Source organism: Protopterus annectens, chromosome 14.part0 (assembly GCF_019279795.1).
Source record: "Protopterus annectens isolate FY-2018-M chromosome 14.part0, PAN1.0, whole genome shotgun sequence".
Taxonomy (NCBI): Eukaryota; Metazoa; Chordata; order Ceratodontiformes; family Protopteridae; genus Protopterus; species Protopterus annectens.
Genome location: NC_056748.1, coordinates 596,189,483 through 596,215,464, shown reverse-complemented (window position 1 = coordinate 596,215,464; position 25,982 = coordinate 596,189,483). Strand labels below are relative to the sequence as shown.

The following is a 25,982-nucleotide window of genomic DNA, read 5'->3' as shown; positions in this document are numbered from 1 at the left end:
TCTCTGGGCCCCTGTCTAGCAGGGCAACTGACATCATCCCCAGGGTGAATTTCCTATCTCCCATCCAATCATCAAGGTTCCTTTTGAAGAGCGCCAATGAAGCCCTCTGCTTGACATTTGTTTCTTTTGATTTGTATAACTTTTACCTGCAGTGCTAAAACTTCCCTATTGAATTATCAGCTTTCATCCTAATTTCTTGCTTGAGTATACCAGTTAATGCTTACTAATGGTGTTTTGATAATGGTAAAAGTGTTCTATATGACTTATTTTCCATTTCTTTGATAATTTTACAACATTATTCTGCATTTTTACAATTATTCTAAACTATTTTAAGTTCACAGCTATATTAATGTGATTATTAGTTGCCTTAAAACAAATGAGGTACTACAGTTGCTTCATTTTCATCTGAAAATTAATTTTTGAAATATTGCAAAATCAGCTTTAGTTAGTTGCTTGGTAGAATGCAATACAGACTGAACATTTTCCTTATAATAGTCAGGATTTGGTAACAACCCTTATGATAGCTCAAGGTCTGGTACACTGCCCTTTTGCTAACTGACGTGTCTGTAAAGATGTTTGTACAAGTTTGTATGGTCTGAATGTTGCAACACATGAAGACAAAACCTTACATGATCTACACATTTTTCATTAATGAGCTTTAACTCACGAACTATGTTACTCTGACAACTTGGTCATCAAAAATACTGAGTTGTGCTCATAGTAAATCTGCTAAATATTTTGTTTGGCTTTATTACTGTTTTAATAAGCCAAAGAATGACTATCTGCATGAAAGATTTACTATTTCAGCACTGTTGGCTATAATGAATACATTGCATGTATTTAGTTAGAGAATCTGCTAGGAGTATTCAGGTGGGGTTATGAGCGGGGACTCAGGGATCATGTAGGCTGTGGGAAAACATTAGCTGTCAAAGAGGCACTGAAGTTCAAAGACTGATGTCTCTTTTCTCCTTCATTGCAAAGGCAGATATTATCCCTACATGATGCATTAGCTGGGAAAGCACAGTGCCTCTTATGTTAAGATCCCCATCTTCAGGGTTCATAGTTAATATCCTTTTACTATCCATGTGAAATTTACAGGTTTTCCTTATGTCTATGTAGGTATGTTCCACATACTACAGTTTTTCTTCTCCCTCACCCACCCTTCCACACCCTCCCAAGCAGGTTGGATTATTGGCTAAACTGATGAGAAATGTTTCAGCAAGTCTTATCCTTCTGGCACAGGAGGTGGCTGAAAATGGTCTGATATGTGCCAGTTCATTTACACACTCAACAAATGATTAAGTGAATTTTGCCTATAACGATCTTAATTTTTATAAAAAACATGAAGTCATTTTTTCTGTAACCTCATTTCTGTTAAGGCACAAGGCTGTGCTATGCCATACAAAACTAAGGCAGACATGAGGCACCAGAATATTTGCCTTGTGTCTCATACTACAAGCACAGAGGATAAAAATATAAAGTGAAGGAATTCACATACTGAAGGCCAAAATGAGGTGTAGGGTCTTTAGCCTTGTCCTTCATAACACCTCATTATCTATCTATCTATCTATCTATCTATCTATCTATCTATCTATCTATCTATCTATCTATCTCTATATCTCTATATAAAACAGATTTTAACATAAATGAAAAGTTGATGAAAATTACAAGAAAATTCTCTATATGCTTTTTAACACTACTCTTCTTTAGAATGGATAGTTTGAAGTATCACCCATGTAGCAACAAGCTTTCATATTAAATTATGTTAAAGTGGTAATGCAATGGACTCCAGCATGTGTAATACACAGACTGACTAAATTCCCTGTCACTTTACTCTGTATCATATAGACTTCTTAGGGGAGACTTAAGCCTGGCTTACAGAGCAATATGAGACCCAAACCTAATGATCTTGCTTCATATCCTTAAATCAAATGGGACTAGGCCACCGGTTCCAGGCACGTAAATATGGCCAGCAACTTAAATAGGACACACTGGAAAGAGAGATTTATCTCCTAGTGATTGCCATGTCTTTGGAATAGGCTACCTATTCACATGAAACAAAGCACCTCTATGACACTGTTCAAAAGGAACTGGATGAGCGGATGGGGCACCATAAATTCTTACCGGGAATAGCACCCACAACCCTCTTGGCCATGAGCAGTCACTTCTAAATGCAATCGCAATCTTGGGTATTAACTAGCATTTCTATGGCATTACATTGAGATGAAATGGCTAGACTTGAAATGACCTGTAGGTCAATAGCCTAGTAATAGACATCAAACCCGCTTAAAAAAGAGAAGTCATAGAAAAACTTCAGCAGGAAATTCTAAATGGTGCCTACATAGTACTACTATAGTATTTCTCTGTTTCTTTAAGTTGATCTTTATTTCAGTATTGTATTTACTGTGCCATCACAGTTTATATGAGAAGATAAAATATGACATGTTATTTGATACACATTTTTTTATGAAGATTTTAATTCAAACTACAAATACCTGGTACATAACCATAAAACTAATCATACTTAACATATTTTCTGATTTCCAAATGCACTAGTTAAACCTGTTATACTGTAGTCACTGTCTTGTAGTTAGTGAGGGTTTATTTTTCCATTACCAGCCTTGCCTACTGATAAAGGCTTTCATCAGTCTGGCTGTGATTATTTGTATTTTATAATTATTTATTTACAAAAGTGTGACTTATTTTTAGTAATACATTGTACAGTACAACCTTTTTACAAAGAGTATATAATTTTTTCTGGGAAAAAAAGTAGGAGGGTGTTCCTCCTGTACACTGAATGCAGACTTTACTGTACATACACACATATACACATTACAGTGCTCCTGTACACTGAATGCATACTTTACTGTACGTATAAACATATACACAGTACAGTGCTCCTGTACACTGAATGCATACTTTACTGTACGTACACACATATACACAGTACAGTGCTCCTGTACACTGAATGAATACTTTACTGTACGTACACACATATACACAGTACAGTGCTCCTGTACACTGAATGCATACTTTACTGTACATACACACATATACACAGTACAGTGCTCCTGTACACTGAATGCATACTTTAATGTACATACACACATATACACAGTACAGTGCTCCTATACACTGAATGCATACTTTACTGTACATACACACATATACACAGTACAGTGCTCCTGAACACTGAATGCATACTTTACTGTACGTACACATATATACTCAGTACAGTGCTCCTGTATACTGAATGCATACTTTACTGTACATACACACATATACACAGTACAGTGCTCCTGTACACTGAATACACACTTTAATGTACATACACACATATACACAGTACAGTGCTCCTGTACACTGAATACATCCTTTACTGTATGTATACACATATACACAGTACAGTGCTCCTGTACACTGAATGCATACTTTACTGTACATACACACATATACATGGTACAGTGCTCCTGTACACTGAATGCATACTTTACTGTACGTACACACATATACACGGTACAGTGGGATGCTTCTTTCCTTTTTATGTTGCTTATGCCAAGTCTCTTCATTTCCGAGTGTGACGGCACTACATCTTTGCCTGATGACCAATAGAAAAAAGTAAATGGTTTAAGAAAGGAATTTTATCGTTCACATCTCCTGCAGTGCACATTTCTGATTTTTTTCTGTGTATATTTTTAATAAAATTTTTTAGAAGGTTGAAAATGGTGGTAAGGCAAGTTCTCTTTTGTATGCAGGTAAACGGGTCTTTTTACAATACAAAAAAATTGTTTGCCCTGCTAAAAGGAGTATATTTAGTTAGACAAAAATAAACTTTGTGAGCTGTTTAAAAAATGATGCATAATATTTTTTGAGCAACTTTGAATTATCCACTTCTGTTATTCTTGCTAAAAGAACACAGGCAAGTTAGAATGGACAAATAGAATTTACAATCTACATATCCATGGTTTAAAAATGGAGTGCTCTAATGGGAAAATAATGGGACTTTTTTAACAGAAAAAGGTACTTGTGAGTGAATAAGTTAGTGAGTTAGAAAAATGAGAAAAATTTGTAAACATCTTAATATATCCTCACTGCACTCAACATGTCTTTGCTAGACTAAGATGAAATTTATGCGTCAGCAAGATAAGCAACTATTACTGTTTCTGCTGTAACCTATCTCAAAAATATTTATATTTAAGTCATCTGTTATTACCTTTCTTTCGCATAAAAGAAAATCTATATTCATAGTAATGCACCATTCCATCACAAAAATGGCACTCAGTAAGGCATAAAGCATTTGCCAGTATATATCTTATGTCAAACTTAAGAAAATAATACTTTTTAAACATTTTAATGCAAGTTGTAAGCTTAACATAAAAAAATACCACAAACCCTGTCAACTGTAAAACACCCACACATTTACAATATACTTTTCTGTATGTACATACATACAAATGTTTCAAGCACGGGCATTAAAGCCCTTCAAGCTTGACAATGTATGTAGACATATATTCTATGAAAGAACCTCTAACTTGTTTCTTTGCATATTTTGATAATATTAGCTAAAATAAATAACTAAAAAACATTAAATTAATTTCATTAATGATGAATAAAATAATTCTCCCATTGAACTTGTTTGGCTGCATTTCACATTTTTGTCCAATTCAATTTTCCTTCTACACAGCTTAGTGTCATGGAATGGTGGCCTGTTCGCTGTAGCTCCACCATCTTGTATACTGGTGAATATATGCAGATAACATAAACATAGACACACAGACACATTGCACACACATAAGCTTATTTTTCTTTCTATCTATCTATCTATCTATCTATCTATCTGCCTAACTTTCTTTCTATCTATATGTCTAGCTTTCTTTGTGGATGTACTTAAATAATCTAAACAAGTAAATGTCAGCAATGCTAACATCAACACAAAAATAACGAAAAAAGTTGGCATGATAACCCTGGAATATGCAAAAAAAACCCCGGAGTATCTCCCCACACCCCCGCTGCTAATTCTCCAATCCTGCACAATACCAGGGAAAAGGGAATATTCCTCAGCACCACTAATGTAGTGATGTCATACAATGTTCAACCGTCAGTTTTGTTGACCAAAGTATGTCGATATAACAGATGTCAAATTTAAAGACAGTCGACTTTATTAAGTGCGCCTGCACATATGTAATATAATAGAGGTTCATAGGTAGGTACTAGGCTATCTGCCCAAAGGCATTTATAAGCTTAGCCGGAATGTGTTGGCTTTCACTGCCCCCTTAGATTAGTTCCCTGATATAGATCTATCTATATATCCCTGATAGAGATAGATATAGATGTAGATATACCGATTCAGTATACAATCTCAAAATGCTGAAATGTCGAATTTCAGTATTTCAAGACTGAATAGTCAAAAACCCAAAATTGCAAAAGCACAATCACGAACATACACACACACACACACACACACACACACACACACACACACACACACAAACCAGCACATAAACACACACACATACACCTACCTAACTACAGTAAACAAACAAAATAACACACACAAACACAACATAACACAAAAACACACCTACCCTACCTATAACAAAGTGGGGCAAGCCCCCTACATCCCTCACAACCCCCTACTTATATACACTAACTCTGAGGTCATACTAAACACACAAAAAACACCACTACACACACTCACACACACTAAAATCCCTACCCATACCCTTACACAAACACCACTTACCTGAAATCCCAGATAAATCCACAAACTGCACCGCATGTCACAAACGCGACATCATGATAGCAGATTCAACATTTCTGCATTTGACATAGTGCAGTTTTGCGTAACTGTAATTTTGACTATTCAGTCTCGAAATACTGAAATTCGACATTTCAGTATTTCAAGATTGTATAGTGAATCCATATATAGATATAGATATAAATATAGATAAAGATGTTGATATAAATAAAGGGCTCCAGCTAAAAGATCAGCCCTGAATACAGAATGCTGACACCTAAAATCTCAAAATTATTAACTGCGCATGTGCCAGAATTTCAAAATTTCTGAAAATATCAAATATCACTCAGAGTACTGAACATTTGATATTTTAGGAAATGTTAGAATTCTGGTGCATGTGCAGTTAATAATTTTGTGTGTAAGTTATAGCTAGGGTAAGGATTAGGTTAGGTGTGTGTGTACTTTAGTTTTAGAATTAGGAAGAGGATTATGGTTAGCAATACTGTTCGCATTAGTATACATAAATAAGGTGGAGTAGGGGTGAAGATTTTCTCACATTCAAATTCCACTTTTTCTCTCTCTCTCTGCCACACTGTAACTCTGTAGTAATGATTCTGGTGTAAATCAGGCATGCTGCTTGTGATACCTGAATGTTGCTGTTATTCTCAAAATTTCTGTAGCTTTCCATTCTGGTTCACTCTTCTGACTTCTTCAAGAAAATAGGCATTGTCATTTAGAGATATATCTGCCATACTTATCTGTTGTCATAAATTTTGCCCGACCACAGATCCCACTTTCTCATCCTATGATAATTGGTTTACTACAACATCTATTTTATAACAGGTACCACTGTGCCACGGTGTCGGGTTACTTACTGAACTACATTTCATAGGAGGATTCATTAAGCCATAAATGGCTTCATCTGGAGCCTTAATTTCTCCCATTACCAGCAAACGTGTCTGCTTTTAACTTAAACATATCCAAAGTATGAATGGCATTAATATCAATAAAGTACTCTGCCCTCATTGATGTCCTTTTAGTAGTACAAGTTCAATAACTTATAGTATGGCGCAAAGCATTCCTTACAAACACTATTATTCACATCCTGCATTAGGAATCATGCACTAGTGGTGGTTTAGACCTGATTGTAGGGTTGCATCTTCAGAAATATCTTCTCCCAAAAATATCCAAACACAGCTGGGCTATCAGTTTCCAATTTATTTACCAAAATCTAGCCACATGGGCTAAAGGAATTTATTTCAGTAATAAGACAAAACAGTGCACCACAGAACATGCAGACCATTAGAATTTTGGAAGACTTGTGATACTCCAATGCCAGGTTGTATAAGAGAACATTGACCCAGGCTGCACTGGATGCTTTTGTTAGCCAACTCTTTTATCTTTTCTGTGCCCTGGAAAGAAGAGAGACCTGAAGCAACTAAAGATGCTAACCAGGTTACACATGTTATTTTTTCTTCAGCATGAAAGGCCAAAGTTTCAGGCTATCTTTGTTGGCACCCCCCCCCTAACATTTGGAATCCTTTCCCTTGCATTATTTTTCCTGTACCCATTTCTCCACCATTATTAAGACCACAACCTACTACTTACTGTGACAAACAGTTAACCCTTTACTTCCTGTTGATTATTGCAGGACTTGAATCTTCATCTTTACACACTGCTCCAACCCACTTCTTTCTTCCAGGCTCTCTTGTTCTGATTAGCACTTTCCCTGTATAGCTTTGGCTGTAACTGTTGCAGCTCCCTGCTCACAGTATCTCTGTACTGCAAAACCTGCTTCTCCGAGATATAGTAAATGGTCTGCAAAATTTTGTGAATAAGATTTTTTAGCTCTGAATTCTGTTATCTATTTTGGAATTAATCCTGGTTTTTATACTTTGCTTTTCAATGAATCAATCACTTGCTCATTTTCAGAATTATTGTTAAATCACATTGTATAACTGGATATCCATATTTCTCCATGAATGTTTTTTCTGCTCTTTTCCTATATGATTTAGATCTAGATGTATACTTGATCACCAGTGTATTGTGGTCCCAAGAGTGACTTGACCCATTAGATTCAATTGATAAATATTGACCTCTTCTTTACAAAAATAACGATGAGACTATCAGATAATCATCTAGAAGAATTCAGAACATCAGCAAAAAAAAGTCGACTACTCAAGAAAAAGTGCATTTTATATATCCTGAAGATGAGGTCACACAACCTCTTGTAAATGCATCCTTCTTTCTGAATTGTGAGCTTGTTGATGCTACTCCTTTTCAATTTATGCAAGAGATCACTTGATAATTCAATCACTGAATTTAAATTTACAAGTAATGCAGCACATTACTTGGAAAAATATATTCTGGCCCTCTGTTAATAAATTCTTACACCCTGTAACTCCTACTGACCCCAACCCCTTCCCAGATAGCTTTTACAGAGAAACCGTAAATTGAACTCCTATTTTATAGACTCTTTTCTCCTTACAAAATAAACTGTCTCTGCCTCACATATAAAACAGAAATTAAGTACGATCAAGCCCTACTCACCCCCCGTTGACAACCTACCTAGAGAATATCTAATACTTGCAGCTGCTTCGATTGCTTATCCAGTCTACATATTTAATAACAGATCAGCAATCACATGGCTCATCTCTTTGAAAAAAAATCTACATCGTACCCAGGACTGGCCTTTGGTCAGCTGGTGCCCTAGGCAAAAGGGTTTCACACACCCCCAGCACCATCTGGTGCCCCCAGCCTGGCCTACCTATACCATCCAGACAAACTCCCCTACTACAGTGGCAGCCTAGTCAGGCACTTAGTTGGTCTATGCCTAAGGCCAGCTATGATCAGACCGCTTCACAAAGGTGGTAACACCTCTGAAATAAACTTTAGGCCTATCAATATCTTATCACCCTCTAAAATTCTTAAAAAGTGCATACATCAACAAATCTCACAATATCCTCTTCAAGAAACTGTACTAATCTCTACCCAATGTGTTTTTCACCCATACAATATCAGAAAAATTGCCATGGTTACCTTCTAAGATAACATCAACAAAGCTAGAGATGATAATAAATTGGTGTCTTCCCTGATTTTGGATCTCTGCAAAGCCTTTGACACAGTCTCTCACTCCAAATTACCTAAGTACCTACCTGGTCTGTCTAGTGCAACAATCAGCTGTTTTAGTAGCTACCTTTCTCACTGGCAGTGATCTATAAAATGTCTCTCTACATACTCCTCTTGTCTTCATTTAATACCTGCATGCCCCAAGGCTTTCTCTTTGGACCTCTTCTCTTTAACAATTTTATTAACAACTTACATATATCCACCTAACAGGCTTTACTCATCTAATATGCTGATGACGCCATCCTCATCTGCTCATCAAACACTCTTTCCCATTTTCCTCCATTATTCAAAATGCCTTCAACTCTATTGAACACTGGTTTGGCGAAAACCATCTCTCCTTAAATCCCAGTAAAACCAAGGTATTACTTTTTCACTCCAAATCTCTAACATCTCTGAAACACTGCCTCAAAATAACTTCTCTCAATCACACAGATATATAGAAGCTGCATCTTATACCAAGTTAATAGGCATCACAACTGATGATCAACTAAACTTTGATCTTAATATACAAAGTTTTATAAAAATACACATCAAAAACTCACTGTGTTCTTCAGATCCAAAAAAAAAATTCCTCAACAGCTCTTCCAGAGTTACACTGGCAAACACATACTTTCTTCTTCTTCCTCTTCTGTATCCCTCACTAATTCTTACCAATATTCAAATCTCCCTCATCACAAAACCATAACTTTGTTATAACAATGTAGCTAGATTTGCAACCAGTCTGTCATAACAACCTCATCACTCTTCTGCTCTGAAAAGATTAAAATGGCTTAAGTTACCCAATTACCTTAAGTTCACTCAGGTCCTACTTTCCTACAAAATGATACATGATCCCTTCCACTGTCCACCCATCAGTAATATTCTGAAATAGTGCCTTTCTAACTGTCCACTTCACTCGTTTTGAGAAATGGCATCTTGAAAACCATAAACCTCAAAAAACATAGGGTATACGTTTATACTCCTGCATAGTAACCAAAACCTGGAATAAGATTCCTATGGACATTAGATCAACATATACAAGTCCCATTTTTAAGCATACCCTAAATGAATATTTCCTCCTCTCCAGGCTCTGCACTTGTTTATCTCCAAGTTAAACTGACCCATTTATTTTCCACTTCCTATATTCTCTCTCTTACACCCTCTATATCTCCACTGTCTCTTCCATATCCTTGCAATTTACTATTCACCCACTATCTTTCTTACTGTTTTAGCACCTACCTTTTTGCCTCTTATTTCCTTCTATATCATCTTTATTTTTTTTTTTTTGCCATCTTCGTCTCTAATTCCTGTGACCTTTCACCTTTCTTAGCCTATAATATTATTCTTACTGCCATGCTTTGGTTTCTGTACCTGCTGTACCATATATTAATTATTCTTTCTCCATAATATTTACATATACTTAGATAATTATAAATCCACACGAATGTTTCATGCCTGCCTTTTAATTACTCACACTTCCTTTTTTCTTCTTCTGTTCATCTCATTCATATAATGTATTGTAACTTATTTTACTACTTGCATATTTCTAAGATCATGTATATGCAATTTGTATTCTGTCTTATGGAGTACTTCTCCCCGAGCTTCTGCCAAAAATGGGATTTATTCCCAGTTGAACTTTCCCGGTAATCAAATGTCAACTAAATAAATAAATAACACTGCAATTCCAGGATCAGTTAAATCAGTTTTTAAATGTTTGTTTGTCACAGTAAACAATCTAATCGAAATAAATATTCAGGAATTTAGGATGTTGGACATTACTTCATCTAGCTCTGTTAGTTTGCTTGAAATTTAACTTATTCTTACTTCATGACAACAGAATCTGTGGAAAGTCCAAAAGATAGCAAAACAAATACTTCACATGGAGCAAAGTTCATGTGTGTGTCATGCTAAGAGTTTTTTTAGGTTTCTGCAGTTCCTTATGCAAATATGGACAGCAGTTCTCTATTTTTTTCCACTATAGTTTTAGCTGTGGTATGCACGCGCTTTTATTTTTTTTGTTCTAGATTTTCAAAAAAAAAATTTTTGAATTGCATCATGTCTTTTCACAAGCTGTACAGAAGTTACATTGTAGTTGTCTTTTAAGCATATGACAGAAGTACACTATCAGTTTGCTTTATTAAAATATTAAGTATGTAATAACATTTTAATCACTTATTTTAATATAGTCTATTATCTTTATAGTAACATATAAGACTCTTACATCACGTGTGTGTGTGTGAGGGGTGGTGTGTTTTTTTGTTTAATGCTGCTTTATCATAGTACAGATATTAACTAAAAGTAATTTTACTAGCCTGCTTGCCATTGGTTATGCTTTATAGCTGGGTCTGCATATTATTTTGTTAGTTTTTTTTTTTTTAACATTTTGAGAGTATGTTCTTTAGTTGAGCAGTTTTATTTGACAAACTGTACTAATGCTATTTGTATAATGCCAAGATAACATGTAGATTCAATGTATCTTTAAAATGTATCATCTCAGAACTGGCTTGCTGGTACAGTGCCAGGTTATGTGACAGTGACTTGAGATCAGCTGTTAAAAAACAAGTACTGGAATGGGGCTTGTTGTATGGATGATCATGTCTGATGCAATAGTTTGGCACCCTCTAATGAAGACTGGAAGGTGAAGCTATGCTTCTGCAGACACTTTGAAGTCACACTCACAACAGCATTTATGCAATGTGGTCATGTGCATGAAGGGTCACTGCATTGTCTGCCCCCATTTATGGACAGTTCATAATCCATCATATAAAACAAAACAAAATAAAAAAACTGTCACAGAACATAAGTGAAGGACCCTTTCCTGACTCTGCAATGGATGAGGGCAAAAAAAACCCCCTTCAAATTAGAGTGCCGATTAGGGCATGGGAAATTTTAATGCAGCAGGGAGATGATTTTTATTTCATGCAGTGGATTACAGATTTGTGTATATGACTTGTCAAAAGTTCACCTTATCAAGACTCATCTCATTCAGACTGAGCTTGTAAAAAAATGTAAAATTAAGTATTTACTAGGGGAAGGTCAGCTAACCCTGAATGTGTGTGTGTGTGGGGGGCATGGGGGATTTCTCCTACACCCACATATTTATTATAAACTGCCTCTAGGGTTGCACATCACATAGGGAAAGAGGCTCAATTCTGAAGAGCTAAATACTAATTTTTTCCCTTAAGATGAGGTCAGATTGTTTTCATGTAAACATAAACATAAGTTTTTAAAAGAATTGTTAGGATTCTGATATTTGCTCTGCACTTTGTACATAGGTATTATGTACTGCCTGCATATTGCAGTTTTAGACGTTTGGCCCTCCAGTGTGGTCTCCAGAGTCCATCAATCAGATTTTCAGATTCAGATGACCTGAGTTTGAATCCTTAAAAACAAGAGGTGCACAAATTGCTGAGCTCCACTTCTTAAATGACCTTTTCTTCAAAAAGTAATGCTGGTAATTTTGTGTTACTTTGCGGATTTGAATGGAGTAGGAATGCAGCAAACCCTGAAATCATTTATTCTATATCTTCAATTATTGTACATATATATATATATATATATATATATATATATATATATATAAAATAGAAAGAGAGAATTTATTTATTTGTTTATTTGTTTTGCAGACCACTATGAGCAGCAATCCCAGACAGTTGCACAGTTTCTTTGTGTTTGAAGCCAGCTGATAGAACAGTGCGGTATAGTATTAGCTTCACTCAGTATATTACACAGATTGGACTTTAATTACCTAAGATACACTAAAAATTAATCACAAGGCATACAACAACTAAAAGGTAGAACTAGCAGATTTCCCATCAGTGAAAAATCTTACACAAAAAAGAATATGTTTCCATAATATACACAATCACAAAGCATGAATAGTGTGCACTTCATAAACTAAAGCAAGGAGTTAATGGTAATCTGCTTTATCTACATTTATACTGTGTAAATTATTTTACTGTTTATACTGTTTATAACATATCAGAAGCAGTATAGTGAGCATATAAAAGGTATAGATAACTGGACTGTGCTTAGAGGCTTATAGGTTCATAGGTTGGTACTAGGCTATCAGCCCTAGGGCCTATACAAGCCTAGCCATAACAATTCACTGGCTATTTTTTCCCACACTATTTACTTCCCTGGCCCCCTGTCTATCAGGGTGACTGACGTGATCCCTGTGGTGAATTTCCTTTCTCCCTTCTAGTCGTCAAGGTTCCTTTTGAAGAGGGCCAAAGAGGCACTCTGCTTAACATGTATGGGCAATCTATTCCAGAGTTTGGGGAGTCTCTGGGTGAGGAACCGATCCCTCCAGCATGTTTTGTTTATTGTGATGACAAGGTTTAGATCCCTGGAGCGTGTGGCTCTGAGGGATTCGAATTTCTTTAATTGTAGCATGTCCAGCAGCTCTGGGTTTGACATGGTCTTGTATGTTAAGCAGAGATCGCCTCTGAGTAGACGATATGTGACAGAGTTTTTTAAGGCGGTCAGCGTAGGGCATCTCCTTTAGGCCTGTGATTCTTTTAGTGAGGTATTTCTGTGGCCTTTCCAGTTTTTGCAGATGTCTTGAGCAGTACATACCAAATGGGGCATTGTATTCTATAATGGGTCTAATGAGGGATGAGTACAGTGGGACAATGACCTCCTTTTTTCTGAATGAAAAGCCCTTAGTGATGAGGTGTGCCACATAAAAGGATCTCCTGACTTATGTGGCAATGTGGTTATCAAAGGTGAGACCACTGTCTTCCTGTGTCCCTAAGTCTCTTATCACACTTTTGGTGTTTAGTGTACTGCCACCTATATGGTAATTCATGGATACATGTTTTTTCCCAAAGGGGATAACTATACCTTTCTTGGCATTGAGCTTGAGCCCATGGCTCTGGCACCAAGCATCTGTTTCTGTAAGGCCCTTTTGTAGAGTATCCACATCATTTGGGGATTCAATAATGACTCCCAGTTTGCAGTCATCTGCAAACTTTGTTAGCCAGAGTCCTTTAGCATTGGTCTGTACTTCAGAGAAGTAGATGCCAAACAAGAGCGGTCCCAGGACTGAACCCTGAGGTACTCCACTTGTCACTTGTCTGGAGCTGGATTTGGAGTCGGCTACTTTTACAGTGTGGGTTCTGTCAGTAAGCCAGTTAGCAACCCATTGGGTGACATAGGGATTAATGCCCAGCTTAGTAAGTTTATCTATGATTCCAGAGTGGGGGATGGTGTCAAAGGCCTTGGCAAGGTCTAGATAGGCTGTGTGGACCACCTTACCCTTGTCCATTGCTCTGGAGACTGATTCGAAGAAGTCAATCAGGTTCAGGAGACAAGATCGGCCCTTCACAAACCCAAACTGGGTGTGGTCCATGATAATATGCTCCATGGCCTTGCAGATAAGGCTTGTCAGACTGATGGCACGGTAGTTTCTGGGATCCAAGGTGGATCCCCCCTTGTGGAGTGGGATAACTGTAGCTCTGCGCCACTCAGTGGGCACGAAACCTGAGGTGAGGCTATAATTAAACATGACACTTAGGTGAGGTGCCAGTTCATATTGTAGTTCATGTAGTACACAGCCTGGGATGTCATCTGGTCCCATGGATGCTGTATTCCTAGCTTTGGAGAGTAAGTTTTTTATCTGTGTGGCCGTTATTACCGGAATTTGGCAATCTTCTGCTATTGAGATGGGCCATTTACGGGGTGAGAGGGGGGTGAAGATGGCACTGAATTGATCTGCCAGGAAATTGGCAATATCCTTGGGACCAGTATATTTAATGCCATTCTGTTTTAGCTCAGAGCAGATCTGAGCATTGCCATTTAGATTCTTGACATAGTTATAGAATGTCTTGTGGTTGTCTTTGGAATCTTTGACAATTTTATTTTTGTAACTAGCTTTGGAGGATTTTATGAGGGATCTCAGTTTCTTACTGAGGCTGGTAAGGGAGTTTTTTGCATCCTGGGATTTTCCTCTTTTCTGCAACAGTTTCTTCCTTTTGTTCTAAAGTTTGTTTATGGCAGGAGACCACCAGATTGGCTTCCTTTTTTGGATGAGAGCATCTTGGTTCTATTTGGGATGGCATGATTCATGCATGAGTGGATGTGCTTGTACAGTGTCTTAGTACAGGATTCAGCAGTTGAACTTTCAGTTCCCGTCTGCATGGGTGTCATGATGTTTGTCACTTCTGACTTGAGTAGCATGAATTTGGCTTTGGAGAAGATTTTATGGAGGTTTCCTTACTTGGGGGTGGGGGTGGGATGTGGATGTTAAGGGTGATTAGCTTATAGTCAGACCTGACTAACGAGGGGCTGACCATAGGTGTGGAGCATCGATTTCCCATGTTAGTAATGACCAGGTCTAGGATATTGGAGCCCCTGGTGGGACTGTGGATTAGTTGATCCAGGGCATTGGAATTTATGAATTCCAAGAACCGTTGGGCAAAGGCGTTGGCATATGAGTAGTTTTCCCAGTTAATGGCAGGGTAGTTAAAATCACCCAGTATTAGGGTGTTTGGTTCTATCTTAATATTTTCCATTATGTTTAGATAGGTGTAGTGAGAATCTTGGGGTATGCTGGGGGATCTGTAGCAAGCTACAATTTGAATTGCAGTCTTACCTAGTGTTAGTTGCACCTGGAGAATTTCAGACGCATTGTGTTGGGCAACTAGCCTGGTGGTGTGAATATCCTTGGTGAATATTGACACCCCTCCACCTTTAGTGTTTTAGTCCTGGTTTGGTGGCCGAAAAGTGTGGTAAGAGTTGTAGCCTGGTATTGCAGGGGTGCTCTCTGTAGTCTTGAACCAGGTCTCAGTTACTGCACAGATATCGATGTTCTCCATTTTTAGGAGTGCTGAGAGAGACTGCATTTTGAAGTTTAGACTTCTAGCATTGAGTAGCATTTTGCATGCTTGTACCTGTTACGGTGGTGGTTTTATCCTTTGAACTTTTCCTAAAAAAGTCACTATAGGGGTGGCAAGAGCCTTAGCCAGTAGCCTGAATCCCAGGGGCGACAGGTGCAGACCATCTCTGGCAAAGCGTCGTGGTCTGCCAATCATGTCGTCCCAGGCAGACAGATACTGAATCCCCTTTGAATGATACCAGAAGCTTAGCCAATTGTTGAAGTCAGTCATTTTGTCCTTATATTGTGGTATCATTCTGGGAGAAGGCAGGATGCTACTCAGGGCTAGGGTCATACCTGCCTGGGCCACATGATCCGAGAGCTCTTCCATGTCTCTTTTCATGTAGTCCAGGGAGGTATGTCTCAAGTCATTCACTCCAACATGGACAATGACAGAGTCATATTTGTACTTGTTGTGGAGTGACTTGAGTGCATGCATTATGTGGTGGATCCTGGCACCCGACAGGCAGCTGACTGTAATTTTCTCCTTGTTCAACCTGGTGAGAGGGACATCAGTGTGCTGGACTATAGAGTCACCTATGACTAAAGTGTTAGGTACATTGTCTTGCCTTAGGGGCTGTTGCTGGGTGGCACACTGGTATGTTTCAGCTTCAGAGGTCCTTGTTGCTTGGGCAGCTTACAGTTAAGGGCCTCTGCATATGTGGATTTAGTGTTGCTATATGTGGGTGCTGGTGGTGTGGATTTAGAAGGGCTATGTGTTGCTTGACGTGTAGTGTGGGTGCTAACCTTCTCCTCTTCACTGTCTAGCACAATCTTGGGTGGAGAGAGCTTTGCTTCCATTTTGGCTATGTAAGTGCATCTCTCACAGGTTGTAGTGTTGGGTAGTAGGAAGAGAGGGATGTCTGTGTACATGAGGCAATTGCTGCATTCCCCCAGTATGCCCAGATTCACCAGGTGGACAGGAGAAATCACTGGAAGCAGACCCTTGGACATGCCTCGTTTGGTGTCTTTTTTTTTTTTTTTTTGTAAAGTACAGGAGCTGTTTTACCTTACCTTAGAAAGGTACTTTGCAATTATAGGCTGTTTAGTGCCTACTATTAATTTCTTCTTATCAACAAAGAGAGTTGAGTGCTTGTATCAGTTTAAGGCTTCCTAGTGCTTTCCAGCAGGTATTAGAGAAAGTGCTAGTCACAGGGATTCTTAAAGATAAGATGAAAAAAAAAATGCACACTGCAGTGTGCACTAGAGAAGTTAGATGTGAAAATAGGTAACTTAAGTTTTACCTGTTTAAAAAGTTAAGGTTTAGTGGAGAGTTACTATTTTTAAAACAGCAAGATGGATTGAAAGGGGTAGTCACTTTTGAATTATGGTACTATGGAATACAGTAGGATGGCCAATAAACTTAAATAGTTGAAGGGGAGGGATTTCAAAAATTATGATTTTGTGATTACTCACACAAGCCAGTGAAAGTAGAGAAGAAATTAGATATATGGTCAGATTAACATAAGAGGCAGGCAACTAGAAAGACAGTGGTATTTAACAAGACAACTGTAACTGGGTTGGAGGGTGGGAAAAAAATTCTACCTGACTCAGAAGAGAGAGCTGTGGTCTCTTTTGAAGTTTTAATATGCTGTTAAAGCAGAATGCAAGTAAAGCACAAGGTAAAGAAAACAAACCACAGTATTCAAAATATAGAAAGGCAATAAAGTAATACAAAATACAAAAAATAAAAGCAAACTAACCTTTCCTTCACAGCGAAGTGTAGCAGAGTCTGGATGAGCCTTTCTGCAAAGCAGTATCTACTAGCTATACCTGTGTTGGATACAACAAAACTTTTTTTAGTACTGAAATAGCAATCAAGAAAAAAAGTAATTGGATATCTGCAATGTTTATTGAAAAGAAAACATAAAATATGGCATATCATAATAATGTACAAGTGGTTATCTGAGGTGAAAAAAGGAGAATACTGCACACTAAAACTATAAATAAATAAATAATTTATATATATATATATATATATATATATATATATATATATATATATATATATCTACCTACACACTGTATTTCCTGAAAAATAAGACTGGGTCTTATACTTTTTCCCCCTGCCGAAATACGCATTAGGGCTTATTATCAGGGCATGCCTTATTTACCCCCCTGTACAACAATCTACATTTATTCATGTACAAAAATTGACATTTATTCATGTACTCAAATCAACTTTTATTCATGTACACAAATCGACATTTATTCATGTACACAAATTGAAATTTATTTGGTACTTTTCCATTATTGGGCAGCAGTTCTAGGTAGGTAACGCGTTAACAGTTGTGTGAGAATTCTACATAAACAGTGCAACAAACATTTCAACTTCATAATATCTACACCTTGGCTTCCACAGTGCAATATTTCATGCTTAACAGAAAGTGCAGAAAAAATCTCAGTACATGTGTATTGGAGGAGGGGAATAAAACAGGTGAATAACTGTCACTTTTTGAGTGGTGATGCTTTCTTTATTCCTTACCCAAACCGTAAGAGAAGAATGATGGAAAGTCATAAAAATTATGTCTGGGAAGTAGTGGCCTTACTTTGTAATTACCTCTTGTTAATGAAACATTACCTTAATACAATAAAGTAAAAAAAACTGACAAGAGCTTGCTGGCAGCTGAAAGCAGATCATTCTGTTGCCCCAGTAACGGAAAAGTTATTCAAATATAGTCATGTCATTGTCATAAGTCTCCAACCCCCAAATTCTGGCATGAATTTCTTGCAGCTCCATTTCCTGTAGAACCATTGGCCCCAATATGTCAGGCCTAGCAAAAGAGCTGCCCTTAAATGAGCACTGCTTGTCCATGTAGCCTGCTCGTAGTGCATTGGCAACACAGCTATCAGTGATTTTATCTCATGAATTCTTCACCCAAGTCATGACCTCTTGTAGGCTAGGCTTCACAAAGTTTCCACGCTGATTTCTCTCCATTCTATTTTCAGCATAGTCATTGAGTTCCATGTGTAAATGGTCCTTGAATGGCTTGTTTATTGCAATATCAAGAGTCTGGAGATAGGCAGTCATTCCTGCGGGAATCATAATTTGATCTATTCTTCTCTGTGCAAGGAAGTTCTTCATGTCTTTAGCGTGGTGAGTTCTGGCTGAATCCCAGACTAGCAGACCTCTTTCGCCACCTCGCAAAACAAGGGGCAGCATTGCATTGACCCACTTCCTTATAACTGCTTGTGTGTACCAGGCTTTTTTGGTTTCAAGAATGTAAATGCCTGAAACACATTCAGTCTTATCTTTCTTGCCCTTAATAATGATTAGAGGTGGGGTTTTCTTTTCAACTAGATGAATTGCCAAAATACAGGTAACACCTGCACTTTCATAACCAGTGGAGGGAATGTAGATTGACGAGGCACCCCTCTGATCAATTGTTTGAGATCCATGGCCCATAAACACTGCAGTTTCATCCATAGCAATCATTTTGGAGAGTTGGTATTTAGAAAAGTTGATGCATCAACAAAGGACTTGAATGCAAGTGCACATTTAATAACTTCAGTATCTTCCAGCTTGAACAGTATTGTTGATCTTCTTAGAGACAGTTCACATCACTGAAGGAAACCATCCAGCCAGTGTTGCGATGCTTTGAATTCTTCTGGGGATATTTCTAACTGTGGTGCCATCGCAAGGGCAAATGCTTGAATATCAGCCCTGCACACAACCAAAGCTTTTGGTCTCCTGTTAGCAATCCATTCACAGATGATGTCTTCCAGCTCAGGAAATAATGGTTGCTGACCTGATCAACACTTGCACTTCTTAGCATTTCCCTCATCCACCTGTTGACTGAGGTTATCGTAATCTGCTCGCCATTTTTGGACCATTCAGAGATCCAACTTCTTCTCTTTGTGGAAAGCCATTAGATTCTTTCCCTGGGAGTCCTCCATGATTTCTTTCTTTTACTCAATGGAATAGCTCTTCCTTTTTGCACTCATCTTGTCTGAGAAGGTTAATTGAAGACTTACAAGACAGGCATGGCAATAAAAATGGCAACAGTTAAGAAGACACAACCACACCTGTTTGTTATCAAGTGCGCATGTTTTACGTGCATTGTCTATACTTTGGCCAATCAATGTACACTTGTCAGTGTTTATGGGCTAAGGATCTCAAACATCAAGTGTGAGTGAGGATAAGGGTTACAGAATCATGGAGGACTCCCAGGGAAAGAATCTAACAACTTTCTGCAAAGAAAAGAAGTTGGGTGTCTGAATGGTCCAAAAATGGTGAGCAGAGTATGATAACCTCAGTCAACAGGTGTCAATAATATTATTATTTTACAATTCAACACGTCCGTCATGTGTTGTTGACAATCTTAACTGGGGCATATTTCTGGGGTAGGGCTTATACCATGACCACCCTGGAAAACCCTGGTAGGCCTTATTCTCTGGTTAGGTCATATTTACGGAGAAATACGGTATATATATATATATATATATATATATATATATATATATATATATATATATATATATATATATATATACAATTAAAACTGTGTAATTATGAATGGAGAAAAAACACAGCTGAGGCCGAACTGTTGTCTAGCGCTTTCATTCCTTTATTGTTGCTAGGAAGTTCCTAGCAACAATAAAGGAATGAAAGCGCTAGACAACAGTTCGGCCTCAGCTGTGTTTTTTCTCCATTCGTAATTTTATTAGTTACAAAGTTTTAATTGTTTATTGGCATTATTCTACTTTGCTTTACAGTTTTAGAACGGTTTTTCGTTTATATATATATATATATATATATATGTGTGTATATATATATATATATATGTGTGTGTATATATATATATATATATATATATATATATATATATGTGTGTGTGTGTGTGTGTGTGAAACTAAAAACTCATTTTTTTTCCACTTCAGAAAGTTTACTAATTGCAAATTCATACCTGCATGACCTGCAAGTTCTAATAAATATCTGGATGAATCAATCATTTGTTATTTTAATTATGCAGATCATAAACTACATTCTAAGGCTTAAGCTTTAATTCCTGTCTGGTTTTGATCACGAGTATCTGTTGCAATGACCTTGTATAAGTTAGTGGTCCTTGTACATTCAAAAGCTCTCTAGTCATATGAGTAACTACCTACATTTTTTTAGGTAAAATAGTAAATTTATAGGGAGTGTATGAGCAGCATTGCTGGTAAGTGGTATGAGGCAAACAAGCTTTAAAACTGGAACAAAGCAATGGCAACAAAATCTCCATCTCTAGGATATGTAATAATACTTGCAGATTTCAAAACATCAATTTTATGTGCTTTTTTTCTGTGCATTTTTTCTCTCCAGCACTTTGATTAATTACATATACATTTCTTTTTTATAAGAATTTTTTTATTATTTAACATATTTACAATATATACACAGACAGGAAGAAATTCAACTTCACATACAGTGATCAAAATTCAAAATCACTACAATGATAGGAATACACTGAAACATCAAGGTACTAACACATTAAGAATCTTGGTATTTCAATAGAAACATTTCAAGGTTACCCCAACCACAAAAAGTCTTAGCATGAATTATAGATCTTATTGTGATCACTTTTTTCCAATCTATATAGTGCTGCTGTTAAATAAAAAAAAAATATGAACTCAGGAATTGAGTCTGAGTTCCACTTTTTTGTAATAACTTTTCTATCATCTGCCAAGGGACCCCAAAACATTGTTTGTTCTTTGGCTTTTAGGGACTGAAAGTAGAACATTCATTAGTATCACCGAACTAGTTAAAGAACAATTATCAAGCCATAACCCCTTAAAAACATAGTTATCTCTTCTCAGTATACATTTTAAATTGTCACTGTCCATAAACATGTGTATCCAAACAGCTTTTACATCGATATATGAGTGTGTGTGTGTCAGAATGCATCAAAAGAATCAGTTTCTTTGATCCATTATCCTTGATTTCAAAATGAGCTATCACATATAAAAATTTCAAAATCTTAAAAAGACTGCATTTTTGCAGTTTGCATATTAGCCTAATACAACCCTGATTGTCTGAGTGCAATTTTTTCCAAATTTCTGTACGGTTCCACACATTCATGTATATATATATATATATATATATATATATATATATATATATATATATATATATATATATATATATATATATATATATATATATATAAAAACCCAAAAATAATGCTTTGACAAAGTTCAAAAATTATGGAGAAATTCTAAATATTGCACTTATAAGTTTAGAAAGTAGATAAATGATTTTGCATTAACATCTATTTTCTAAAATGATGAAGCCTGAAACTCAAATGTGCATCATTTTTAGTGACTTCAATATTCTATGATTTGCTAGAAATCCATAACATTAATAAAGAACTGGACAAAATATTATAAATAAAAACTAAAAAGGAATAAATAAAAATATAAATAAAAAAACATTTTTAGAAAAAGAATGCTTTTTATTCAGTCACTCTAAAAAGCAAAAAAAAATAAGGAAGAAGAGTGAAAACTTTGCAAAAGAAACAAAGACAAGCTGATTTCAGACAAGCCTTCACGGTTGGCTTTGTTGATTCCTACTACTTCTTCTGGTACCGCATTATCACAATCAGCAAAACCAACTTCAAATGCTTGTCTGAAATCAGCTTGTCTGTGTTTCTTTTGCAAAGTTTTCTCTCTTCTTCCTTATATTTTACTTTTTACAGTGACTCAATAAAAAGCATTCTTTTTCTAAAAATATGTTTTTATTTATATTGTATTATCTTTATTAAGATCCTTATAGACTTTTTTAAAAATATAGCATTTCTCTATGTCTCAAGTAAACTTATTAGTATGAGGATTTCAGGTATTATTGATTTGTGTCTTTTTGCTTAACATCTTATTTCTATTAGCTAACCTATGTAGATTTTTTTGACATCATTGCATAACTGCAATTTTATTTTTTCTAAAGCTATCTCTACTTTATGCATTAAAACTGTTTGATATTCTGTCATTAATTTTTTAATGACTTCAGTATTATCTAATTTCTTTGTTGTTCAGACCTCACTTTATGTATTTCATCTTGTATTTCTAACAACTCTTTACTCCATTCTTTTATTTTATTACTAACCCATCTTCCCATTCTATCTTTAATATGCATTTTGAAGGAGTCCCGTACTATGGTTTACTAACCTGACCATTATCATTCAAAGATAAAAAAAATTCATAATTTATAAATAATCTGACATTTCCTTATATTCACTAATATATTGATACTTACTGTTTTATGATTAGATAATTATGTCTGTGGCTTCAGCACTATCGTCCTGAATAATATTATTAATATTCCAGAATGCTGGATATTTGAACTGACTTCTGCACTGATACTTGAGTGTCTGTACTGCAATGACTTTGTGCATATCAGTCCAAAGTAACTAACTTAATTGATTGTGTTTGAAGTATTTCCTAATAATCTATGCACTTCTTTAACCTTGGTTCTCAACCCTTGTACCATCCAAACAGGAAGATCTGTTTGTTCTCAATGTAGTGTACATTCTATTCTTTTTTTTTTTCGAACACCTTTATTGAATTATCACCTGTGACATAGGCAAATTTACATTCATATAAAAGTAATCAAACTATATTAACATAACAAACATTATACTTTACACATATGTTGCTATATATCATATAACCTAATCAGTATTACATAAATCATTCAATTCTTGCTTTTTTAACAAGAAGCATCTTCATTAAACCATCACTAACTACATAGGCAATCATACATTTATACAAATGAAAATAAACCACACCAACACAATCCTAGTCACAAGCATTTTACATCCCAAACTATATTGACACACTCCTAATTGCAAACATTATACATCACTTATAATCTACCCACTTTTTTCTCAATGAAACATTAATTATACAGCTCACTTAATTCTTGCTGCCTTTTAGGCCTCATTCCTCCCTTGTATGTACTGTTCCAACAATTCCCATTTTTTCCTATGTAGTTTGCTCCTACCCTTTTCTAAAGATCTCAGTTCCAGATATTTTATGTCTGTTACTATATTCACTACTTCCAGTATAGTTGGTTTAGATTTTGATTTCCATTTTCTAGTAATTGCTTTTTTGGCAGCCATCATTGTAAGACACAGCAAAATATGTCTTGGCAATTCTGATTCTCTGTCATAGCTCAGAAAAATCATTTCCCTCATCAGACCAGTCTGCCCACCCAGCATCTCAGACAGTGCATCCTGCAGGGAATCCTTAACGTACACCAACTCGCTGCACCCCCAGAAAGTATGTTCCAAATTACTTCTTTCTTTCCCTTCACACCTCCAACATTTATTATCTGAGGAAAAATTCTCTGGAGTCTAAGACTATCTATGTAAACATTTCCAGGCTAAAACCCTGAATCATCTAGATTTTGTTGTATGTTTGGGAGATGTACATATATCCTCACATTGTTTCTTTGTGAATTGCTTATCCAATTCTTTCTAACCTCCTATGATTGATTATTTTGGTTATTGTGCAATATTTTATATGCTCTCTTAATTGTTCCATTTTTAATGTCAGCTTCTGTTCTAGACTCTGTTAAAAACTCCACCAGTGCTGGTCTTTCATTTAGGATCCCCCTATTTATTTTTCTTTGCCTATACTCTGATATCAATCCCTGATAGGGAAGGCAATCTCTAATCTGCAGTCCAAATAAATTCTTGGAGTCTTCCCATTCTATCATCTTTCCTTCTCTAGTTATTTGCTCTCAATACATCAGTTGCTTTGCCAGTTTTCTCCAATAAGTTTTGCCCCCCTCTTGTCTATTGTCTGTATCTCTAATTGCAGTCATCCCTATTGGCAAAATCTCCTTTCTCCATTCCTGTGTTGGTTTAGTTCTTAGAATAATATCTGCTAATTTATGAATACAGTATTTTTCATGATTATTGCTGTTCTCCTTAAAGGCCTACATCCAAAATCCCACTTTCACCTTGGTTCTTGAGCTTCCCCCTATGTTTCATCATCATACCTTTCCAATTCAAATTATAATTTTCTGCTTGTGCTATGTATAGCATCTTAAATACATAGCTCTGAAAACCCCCCCTAGAAGAATCAACTTATCCCACTTGACACTTGCTGTCTTCCCCTACCAGATAAAGTCCTTCAAATCTTTATAAATTGCTACCAACAACTTCTCCTCTGGTTGATAAAAATATGCCTGACCAGAGTATAAGACTAAAGGACTAAACACATTTTAACTGCTTGTATCTTACTATCCATATGCATATAACAAAGCTTCCATTTTCTCAGTTTTTGTATTAATTTTTGTTTAGTCTCTTCCTACATATCCTTAGCTGTCACACGAGAATCATTTTTAGTCCAAATTCCTAGATATTTCATTTTATCATGTCCCCATAAATATGGGTATTCCTGAACCAGTTCATGTGTGGGTACATAATTTAGCACTATTGAATTTGTTTTAGCTTTATTAATTTTGTATCCCAAAAAGGTGTAAAACTGTCTCAAAATGTTCCACGACACTGTAATGTCTTTTTCTAGTTTTATCAGGTATAAAATAATATCATCTGCAAATAAAGCCAGCTTTTCTTGACTACCATACCAATTATATCCTTGAATTTCTGGGTCCGTTATTTTCATAGGTTCATAGGTAGGTACTAGGCTATCGGCCCTAGGGCCTATACAAGCCTAGCCAAAAAGGTACCCTGGCTTTCACCACCCAAGAAAATTATTTTCCTGTGCCCTTGTCAAGCAGAGCCACAGAGGTGATCCTTGGGGTGAATTTCCTATTTCCCATCCAATCATCAAGATTTTTCTTGAAGAGTGCTAATGAGGAGCTTTGTTTGATATAGATAGGTAGTTTGTTCCAGAGTATGAGAAGTCTCTGGGACAGGAATCTATCCCTCCAGCATGTTCTGTTTATTCTGGTGACAAGGTTTAGGTCCCTAGAGCGTGTAGCTCAGAGGGATTGGGATTTCCTTAAGTGGAATATATCCAACAGCTCTGAGTTTGACATAGCTTTGTATGTTAGGCAGAGATCGCCTCTGAGTAGGTGATATGCGATGGAGTAAAGCTGGAGTTTTTTGAGACGGTCTACGTAGGGCATCTGTTGAGGCCAGTAATCCCCTTTATGAGGTATTTCTGTGACCTTTCCAGTTGCTGTAGATGTCTTGTGAGGTACATGCCAAAAGGGACGGTGTACTCTATAATGGGTCTAATGAATGGCGAGTAGAGGGGAACAATGACCTCTTTTTTCCTGGATGAGAAACCTTTTGTGATGAGGTATGCCAT

General features: G+C 36.5%; 1 protein-coding gene across 1 annotated transcript in view; it reads right to left on the bottom strand.

Annotated features, from left to right (window-relative positions):
• The window catches only part of LOC122788707 (interferon-induced protein with tetratricopeptide repeats 5-like), an 87,434-nt gene that overhangs the window by 2,713 nt on the left and 58,739 nt on the right, over nt 1-25,982 (bottom strand). The window contains exon 3 of the mRNA XM_044055601.1: nt 17,426-17,495. Coding sequence (XP_043911536.1) covers nt 17,426-17,495 — 70 coding nt within the window. The remainder of the gene's footprint in view (nt 1-17,425; nt 17,496-25,982) is intronic.